This window comes from Mesoplodon bidens, assembly GCF_964165515.1.
Source record: "Mesoplodon bidens genome assembly, chromosome: X".
Lineage (NCBI taxonomy): Eukaryota > Metazoa > Chordata > Mammalia > Artiodactyla > Ziphiidae > Mesoplodon > Mesoplodon bidens.
In genome coordinates this window covers 4,814,899-4,824,267 of record NC_138163.1, presented here as the reverse complement: position 1 = coordinate 4,824,267, position 9,369 = coordinate 4,814,899, and the positions used below count along the sequence as shown (strand labels likewise).

Here is a 9,369-nt window from a genome sequence, read left to right as displayed (position 1 = left end):
TGTGCAGCCGCCGCCGCCGCCGCCGCCGCTGCCGCCCCGGCTGCCGCGCCGCGCCGCGCCGCTGCCCCGGCCGCCCCCGCCGCCGCCGCCGCCGCCGCCGCCGCCGCCGCCGCCGCCGCCGCCGGCCCGCAGCCCGCCAGGCGGGCGGCCTCGCCGGCTCGAGCCCGCAGCGGCTGCCGCCGCAGCGTCGGGGCGCTGGGCGCGCGGGCAGCCGCGGACCGAGCGGACCCGAGCGGGCGGCCAGGCACTTGCCCGCCCGGTGCCGCCGCCGCCGCCGCCGCCCCAGAGCGCAGGACCCGGCACCTCCGGCGCCCGCCGCCGCCGCGGATGCGGCCCGGGCACTTTTAGCCGGGCCGGAGGGCCGGAGAGCAGCGAGCGAGCCGCGCCGAGAGCCGCGCAGACCCGCCGCCAGCAAGGACGGACGCCCGGCCGCCGCAGCCGCCCGGCCGCTATGGATCTATTCGACTTTTTCAGGGACTGGGACTTGGAGCAGCAGTGGTAGGTGTTGATTTTTGCCTTCTCCTTGGCTGCGCGGGTCCCTGGGCCGGGGCTGGGCTTTTCGCCTTTGTTAAGAGGAGCCGGGGTTTGGTGGGGCGCCCGGGACGCCTTCCCAATTGCTCTTGGCCACCTCTGGCCCCGGCCGCCGCGACTCCTCGGTCGGGTGCCCGGGTGGGGGGAGGTGCGGACCGAGGGAGGGATGCAGGTCCCGAGGGCGTCGCTTGGCACTCCAAGTCCAGAGAGTTGCGTCTGGCCCAAATCGGATCCGGTGCTGCCCGGGGGCTGAGGCGCGCGACCTCCGCCGGGATTTTCTCCCCAAACGGCTGGCCGGGTGGCCTTCCCAGCGCACCGGATGCTGCCCGCCCGAAATGCCCCCAACTTTCCAGGTGCCCGACGCCGGTGGCCGGCCGCGGGGGGCAGGCAGCGGCGAGGTGCCACCGGCGGCCCTCGGTGGCCACCGCCCCCGCCGCCACCCCGGTCCCCGCACGGCGCGGCGCGCACACCTTCCCTGCCACCCGCTCGGCCCAAGTTCCCCACACTCGGGCGCCGAGCGGCGGCTTCGGGGGCCACCGCGCGGGGGACACCGGGTCCGGGCCGACCGCGGCGTCTGGCTTTGCAGACTGAGGGTTTTTGAAGTTGGCCCCTAAAGTTGGCCGCCCCGAAGTCAACGCACATTTAATTAGCGGCCGGGCCCCCGTCCGCCCCCCACTGGGAGGCAGCCGCAGGTTTGTGGGTTTAATGGGCACCCAGCTCGGATTCACAGGTTTAGTCGGCTCTTCCCCAAATACCGTCAGCTTGTCCCCGAGAGGTTTGTGAAAGATGGTGCAGAGGTGACTGGGGAGCCGGAAAGTTGTTAGTCTGCGTGGTGTGCGCGCGCGTGTGCATAAATAGTGATATGCGTACCTATTAACTTTTACAGAAGCTTCACCTCCTGCACCAACGTTATCACTGTTAATTTGTCATAACATTCTAACGTATCGATTTCCCCCCACAGCCTATGGAATTAGACGGGGGGAAGGCGCAGCGGCAGCGACTTCGAATTCCACTCTTGGCTATTGCCTTTTCAAATGTAGTTGGAATAATCTATAGTAGCGACCGACAGTGCGAAATCTTTTGCAATGTTAAACTACTGGCAGCCGTTGACGATGAATGCTGTGTATTTTTACAAGGATTTCCCTTGCTGATGTGATATTTTAGGCAATTTCCTTCTTTAGAAAAGGGTCATACTCTTAGCCAATAGCTTCATCATGCCAATCATGACTCCTTTAGTTGCAAATCCAAGATAATCAGAACTTAAATACATTTTATTTTACAGCGATTCCGGGTAAATCCTTGAAGCCACAAATTACACTGTATCAGTATTAATCTGTAAGGCATTTTTGATACCATGCAGGGTTTTATCAGCTCTGCAGAAAAACAGGTTACAGTTTTTAACAACCATGCTGTTGTTATTTAAAAGTAAAGATCACGGTAAAATTACTGCTCAGTTAAATATTACGCTCCTGTGTACAGCCTTTACCCTGCTTCGCTAGTTTATTTTGCACACCACTGATAACCACAGCATTACTATTTGCATACAATTTGCCTCATATATGGTGTGGGTAACATCATTAATGTAACAGACGTTATAAGTGATTTTGTGGGTGTAGTTCAAATGTTAAACATATATACAAGGTATTAGGTTTTTAAAAACATGTTTATTATATTGTTTTAATTTCAGTTTAATCTTAGGCACATGCAGTTGCATATTTAAAGGAGGTGGACTCTTTTAGTTGTGATTTCTTTTTGTCCCTTTTTGGAAACTATCCCTAACTATGCCACATCAGTTAAGAAACATGCAGACTTGGACCCTCCGTGGATATTATGTGAAATACCGCTGCATTAGTATAACACGTCTGCATAAATAAGCTGGCCTTTTCCCTCTGTGCACACGTTCCAGGAAAATTTCTCCTTCTTACTGTTTGATCGTGAGGGGCAAGCTTCCTTATGCATCTGTGTTTGTAAACATTTGTAATGCGGTTGTGCGCCTGTGTGTTGTACACCCCGACAGAGAAAAGGAACATCAGTGTGAACAGTGGATGAACTAAAAAGCTTGCTATTGCCTTGAATGGAAGTGTGTACCTTTCCAAACTCTCTTTGGACATCCAGAGCATGCCAATTACATGTTCATTATATGTTTACTTCCCCTCCTGGGGAGCAAGTAGTTGCTTAGACTGATGGCATCCATTGCTCCCCACCCCTCGCTCCCCAGGAGGTCCTAGGAAGGAAAAGGCGCCAGCCAAGTTAAGGATATCATTTCCATTGGATGTCTTCTCAGCAGTCACTTGTGGGACAGAGAGCTGTGAGCCATCTCTACCGCAACCCTTGATGTCTGACAATAACTGGATCAGGCCAGCTAAAAAACAAACTCATCTTCCAAGACTTAATGAAGAAAGGCTTTACAGACACAGGCATATGTGTCATTTGCAAACACTAGACTACAGTAAGCAAAAAGTGCGTGCCCACTTAGAGACATACACATTTGTCAGGAGGAATGCAAATGGAAAGGATGGGGCATGGGTGACTGCAGGGTGGATGTGCCTAACAGAACAGAGCCCTGGACTTCACACACCGCAAGAATCTCTTAATGGGTCATGCTCTGGAGTCGATTAAAGGGCCAAAGCTCTCGTTCTTCAAGATTCCTGGGTGAATGAGCAATGTTCACCTGTGTCTGAGTTTAATATGAACCATTCTGTGAAAGAAGAGGAAGGCGCAGATGGCTGTGTGCACCAAAGACACCACTTGCTCTTAAAAAAAAGAAAAAAAGATAAAGGGAAAAAAAATCAAATTTTATCGTTGAAATCACTCCGTAGACTTGTCTGTGGTAACCCAGTAAATGAATTCTTGAGGTGTCTGGAGATCACGTGGCTAGATTTGGACTTGTTTACCAGCAAAATCCGAGGGCCTACCAAGTGCACAGCCTTTCCGCCCTGCAAGCACCCCTCCCGTATTGATTAGGTGTTGCTTCGTGACAGGCCGAGGTTCTTTGTAGGAATGCTTATCTTCTTTTTATTATTGAAAAAGAAAGAAGGAAAGAAGGGAAGATTGATACAGCAAAGGGCTCATTCTAAAAAATAAAAAAGGAAAAGGAAACCACTGTGATAGCAAAATCACAATGTTCAAAAGCCTGGGGAAAATTGTAGTTAAGCCATTGTGACAGTGGCCGACTTCTCACTGCGAAGGACGAAGGCCGGCATCCATGGTTTGTAGTTTTTATGTGGTGTCTCACAAGTAGCCTAATTAGAGGCGAGCTTGCAAACGGGCAGTTATACAGGAAGAGACTTAAACTCACTAAACTGTTATATAAATAGAAAGTTCAAAGGTCTGTGTGGGGCCGTCCAGGCTGGGAAGGGGCCATGTGCGGGCCAGGCTTCTCCTCCCCCGGGGCTGCCCCAGCGGCCCCGCTTTCCCCAGTTTCCCTCAGCCATGGGGGGCGGGGACCCTGCTCTCCAGACAAAAGTGAACTGTTTCAGCTCCAGCTGGGCATGGCCCATGCACTGCAGCAGCCCGGCTGCTTCTCCCTGCTCTGCGCGCACAGATCTTGGAGGCCTCCTGCGCTGCAGTCCTCCGGAAGAGTGGAAGAGGCCTGTTTATGGATGGGAAGGTTGGGGAGAGACAGGGAACGCAACCTTGGTCTACCTGGGGGTGAAAGGAATGTGGAGGGGGCGGGGCGGCGCCTCCGGGTTGCCAGGATTTCTCTTTCTCTACCTCCAGCCATTTATCTTTCCCCCTCCCCCTCTGTTTGTTTTCCACTGCAAGGGAGACAGTCAGTGGTCTTTCTTTTTTGCTGGTACAATATGCATTCTCCGGCTTGTTTGAGCATTCATTCAGCAAACCACTTGGGCTTGAGTTTCTTAAGGGAGTATATGGGAGGGCGAGACTCAAGGTGGTGAAATTAGCCAGTGATGAGGTCTCCTCCACACCCACTGAAACCCCCAAAGATAAATGCTGTCCCCGTAAATCTTAAAAGGCACGTCTGTTGGACAAGGAAGAAAATTATCTCATGTTAGAAATCAGTTTAATGGTACATGAATTGTTTTGCTAATAATTCAGTCAAGCATTTAACAACTTTAAAATATACAAATCAAGATTGAAAATGACTGCCTCAAATATGAATCTGTCATTATAGACATAAACAAGATTCCAAACATTTAAGTGTTTTGTAGATGGATAAAAATTACATTGTATTTAAACATGCTAATTATTGTTGAATAACAATGGTTTTAATGTGCTGAACCTTTATTTCATGCCCATTATTCTTAGCTGAGACTATTTCTTGCATGAAAAATCTGCACATATTTAACAATTTCAGAATCGTAAAGGCCCAATAAAATGGCCATCTCTGGAACAATCTAGAAGCTGTAGTCCTATGAGCTTATAGCTCATACCTCAGAAAGGGAAACTACCACATACTTGATTAGCTTGTCATGTAGACAAAACAACTGGTACAGTGACTACATTTTTCACTTTTAATTTTGTCTTTTTCTGATTGCTGTGGGATAAAGAAAGAGATTTTAAAAACTTGTTTACTGATAATGGAAAGAAATGTGTTGCTGATTTAAGAACTCAAGACCACAACCTGGAGAAACCTTTTTGAGGAGTGTGTGTGTGTGTGTGTGTGTGTGTCACCTGTGTCTGTAGTAAGACGCATCATCGTTGTTGCTACTGTTATTTGGGTGTTTACTCTGTGCCCCAAACATGACGGAGTAGCTAGTGCTTTAAATACTCAGTCTCACTGAATCCTTCAGACAACTTTATGAGATGGGACCTATTATGATTTCCATTTTTGGATGAAGAAATGGAGGCAGTAGCTACTCAGTGATGCAATTCAGGTTCCAGCCTAGATGGAGCTGATCCCAGAGCCTGTGCCAGCAACAACTGACATATTGTCTGAGCCTTTCCAACAGGTGGGATCCTTCTCCATACATCATCTCATTTGGTCATTGTGAATCAGAACGTACACGTGTTATTCCCATTTTACAGATGAGCAAACAGCCCTGGAGAGGTTGATGGACTCACCTAAGTTCACACAGCCTGGTTAGTAGTAGGGCTGGGTCAGGAATCCACATCTTCCAATTTCCAGCCCAAGTGCCTTCCTGCAAAACCTCATTGCCTATTATTTATTGTTACTGTGTGGGTTCGAGCATTTAGCTCTCACTGAAACAAACGGATTAGACTGTGTATATGATGCTTGTGTAAAAAAAAATCTGTGGAATTACCATGTAATCGACTAGCCATGGAACTCTGCTTTTTTCTTTTAGTTGAATAAGGAACAATTTATGTAATGGTACAATCTCTTAGCACTTCTTTTATGGATGCCCCTTTAATGAAAACATATGAATGGCAAATTATAATATATATGTGTATTGTAATTTGCCATTCATATATATTGTATGTATAATATATATATATATATATATATATATATATATGGCAAAACTCAAGTCCTTGAGAACTCTCCATTTAAATTCGAATGCCCTAATTTTGAAGATCTGGTACCTGAACTTAAAGAAGACCATGGTATATTGTCTAGTTAATTGGAAGCCTCAAAGCTGGGCATAGGAGGTTGATAACATTTCTTTCCAAAGCTTGATAACTTACCACATCTATCATTTGATTTGATCCTCACAATAACCATGTGGGTTTGTCAGGACTGGTCTTACTGGCTCCATTTTGTAGACATGAAAACTGAAGTTCAGAGAGGTTAAGTGACTTGCCTAAGTTTTCACAGTGTGTGGATGGTCTCAGGATTTGTGTTTATTGCTCTTTTCACTGAGTCACTACTGTTGCATTAAGTCGTTTGTGTTTAAATATCCACGCTGCTTCCTAGGGAATGGTGTACGCCCTCGCATCATTCAGCACAGTGCCTTTCTCATTACAGGTGCTCAAGAAACATGTGTTGATTGATATAAGAGCCCCATCAGCCCCAAGAGTGCGCTATGCAAATGCTTCTGTCTTCCAAAGACGGTTGCTTAGATCCTGGTGGTAATACTACCCCTCTGCCTGCTTGATAGTGTTTTAATTGTAACTTTTTGAAGGTCTCCTAGCCAGTCTGATCTCTTGCACAGAAAGTAACGAGAAAGAAGGATAGTAAACAAGGAAAGCTTAATAGGAAAAGGCAAAATTCGAACCCCTGTTATTTATCAGTGTGCTTAAAAAATAGATTTCTATGAATTCTAAGATATGCTTAGAACTGAAAAAACCAGCTTTGAAGGTAGAGGGGTACAGGACTGGTATTGTGTCTCAATCTGTGCGGAGAATGTTGAAGAAGAATGTGTGACAAAAATCTGAAGAAGAATTGAGTGGTCGGAGGGTTGGGATTCCTCCAGCTTTCCTTGAGTTTCAGCCTTTATGACTTGCATTTCATCGTGAGAAGCCTGTTTTTCTACTTAACTGTAGCAGATCCACGCCATAAATTATCATGACTGTTAAACAAAGGTCCAGCACTGGGTTCCCCTAATGTAAAACTTTTATGTTGCACTTTAATGAAATTTTATATGCATGTTCAAAGCGAGGCACGCTTTATACCATGGAGAGGGCGGTGCTCGGAATTGTTGAATTTATTTTAAAGTAAATCTTTTCGATGACCTTAGCTGCTAACATCCACCTACTTACTGAGCTGAGAAAAATGATCTGAGTGCTTAAATAAAATGGCATGATTTAAGCAGGGCTGACAATAGCCCTCCAGCTAGAATCTGATTTTGATTATGGATTGCTTAGTTTATGGAATGCTATTTTTCATATACCTGTGCATTTTGCTTCATTTTGAAAAGAAAATCAGCCAGTGATTGAAAGTAATCTTTGATTTGGTTGTTCAATAGGCTTGTGCTGGTCTAAGAAGGTATAAAGGCCACACACTTGGAAATAAGCTAAGGAAACAGGTTGTGTTTTCATTACAAACTTAAAATCACTCATCTGTTTATTTTTTCAATGTTCATTTTGCTGGAGAAAAGGAAAAGAAGAAACCCATCACTTCCATCCTATAAAGAATGGGTTTTTTTTTGCTTAGATTTCCAAATAATAGTTCTTTGCATCATCGACCGGCTTCAGTGAAAACCAGGTCTCAGTAGCAGACACTGGTGGCCTTGATTAAACCATATTCCTGGAGTCCAAATTTTGTGTTTTGTAGGCCACATATCTCCTGGCAATAGCATTGAAATGGTTTCTTTTTATATAAATAAAAAATAAAACCCTACTCATCTTGCAGTGGTGCTGCATTGTAACCTGGGCTTTATCAGTCACTGGGAGAAGTTTCTTAGGAGTCTGATGTCTCCTTGGTCTTTGGGTCTTTAGTGTGATTTGATCAAACCAACCCACCAGAAGGAGCGCGTTATGAGGACACTTGAACCTTCTGACTGTGGCAATATGTACATGACGACCTAACTGTCTGGTGAACAACGAGAAATGCAATCACAGAGGCTTTATTTCTCCCTCCAGGATGTCAGTCAACTAATTTTTTTAATATATTAATATTCCAAAGGGACTGGTGGTTCCACACGAGGTCGGCACAGCCACAGTAACTAAATTAAATTCCAGAGTGATGGATGTTTCTGATGAAGTGCCATGGAATCCTGGAGAGGTCTCATCAATTAGCCATTATTTATTTGCTGGCAAAAGCCTTGGCTCAGGTGTGTAGATATTCATCAATTCCTCAAACCCAGTGTTTCAAGACTGGAGGGCCCTTCACCATCATCTGGTCCAGCCTCCTCTTCATACAGATGTGGAGACCGAGGCCCAGGATGGGAAAATAGCTTGCCCAAGGACGTACAGTTCATATGTGACAACGCTAGGTCAGGTCCGGAGCTCTCGTGTCCTGGTTCAGTATTTGTCACCCTCTCCAGAACTGTCTGCACTGTGTACCTGCTCTGTGCCCAACGCTTTGCTAGGCAGTCCCTTTTAGGGGGAGATAAAGGAATGTAGACGATGACCTCTGGCCCCACTGACTTGACAGTGGAATGTAGACCTGGATTGGGGGAAATAGTGTGGCATGGATGTAAGTAAAATAGGAATTCAGGGAGAGAGAGCGAACGTGAGCTAGAGGAAGAGAAGCAGTCCTCCTCAATGCCCAGAGTGAAATGGAAAGCCAGAAATGGGGGCTGTTTAGAAGACCAGGAACAGCCAACACTTGCTATTAAACAGTTGCCTTTGGACCCGGAGTTTACTGCTTGAATAGTAGCTCACGTTCATCACATAGTTGCTGAAGTTATGTTTTGCTGTGTGCGTGGAGTGTTCTCATTACCACTGACCACCATTGGCTGTGGGTTAACCACAGAATTCTGGACAATTATTTGAATGTCTGAATTATGTAAATATCGATGCAAGCATTCTTCAAAGAAATACCAAATGAGAGTTTGTTTTCCTGAATCAGTTGAAGCAAATGTTTGTAAATTGGCACAATTGCTGGCAAAGTAGCTATTTTCGAAAGAAGCATATATCGTGGCTCTTGAGATGTACACAGATATATCTGTTCTTTTGTTCTTTCTCCTTTTTAAAAAAAATTATTAGCTCATTTTTGTGGAAGGTGTGTATTGATGTTTTTCCTTTAGTCTTTCTTTTTCCTAAAGCGTAAGTTGATGCCTTGGTACCATCTGATTGGTGTTTACATCTGTGTTTACACTGAATTGTTTCGGCCACCAAATAATTCTTTGTCTGGCCGTCTTATCCTTCGAATCTCAGCTCTGTCTCTGGGAAGCCACTAGCTACAATCCTCCTATACCTCCTGCGTCCCCAAACTCACATACTCTTGCCCTGTCGGGTTAGACACCCTTCCTCTGAGCTGCCATACTGCCCTGAACAGACTTCCAATGCATCTGAGTTGTTTTGAGGGATGAG

The 9,369-nt window shown here is 46.4% G+C and overlaps 1 protein-coding gene across 1 annotated transcript in view; it reads left to right on the top strand.

Moving 5' to 3' along the window:
* Positions 1 to 361: 361 nt before the first annotated feature.
* Positions 362 to 9,369, top strand: part of AFF2 (ALF transcription elongation factor 2) — a 504,257-nt gene continuing 495,249 nt past the window's right edge. Inside the window, exon 1 of the mRNA XM_081221467.1 lies at positions 362 to 498. Within this exon, the coding sequence (XP_081077593.1) occupies positions 452 to 498 (47 nt within the window). The 5' untranslated portion in view covers positions 362 to 451. The remainder of the gene's footprint in view (positions 499 to 9,369) is intronic.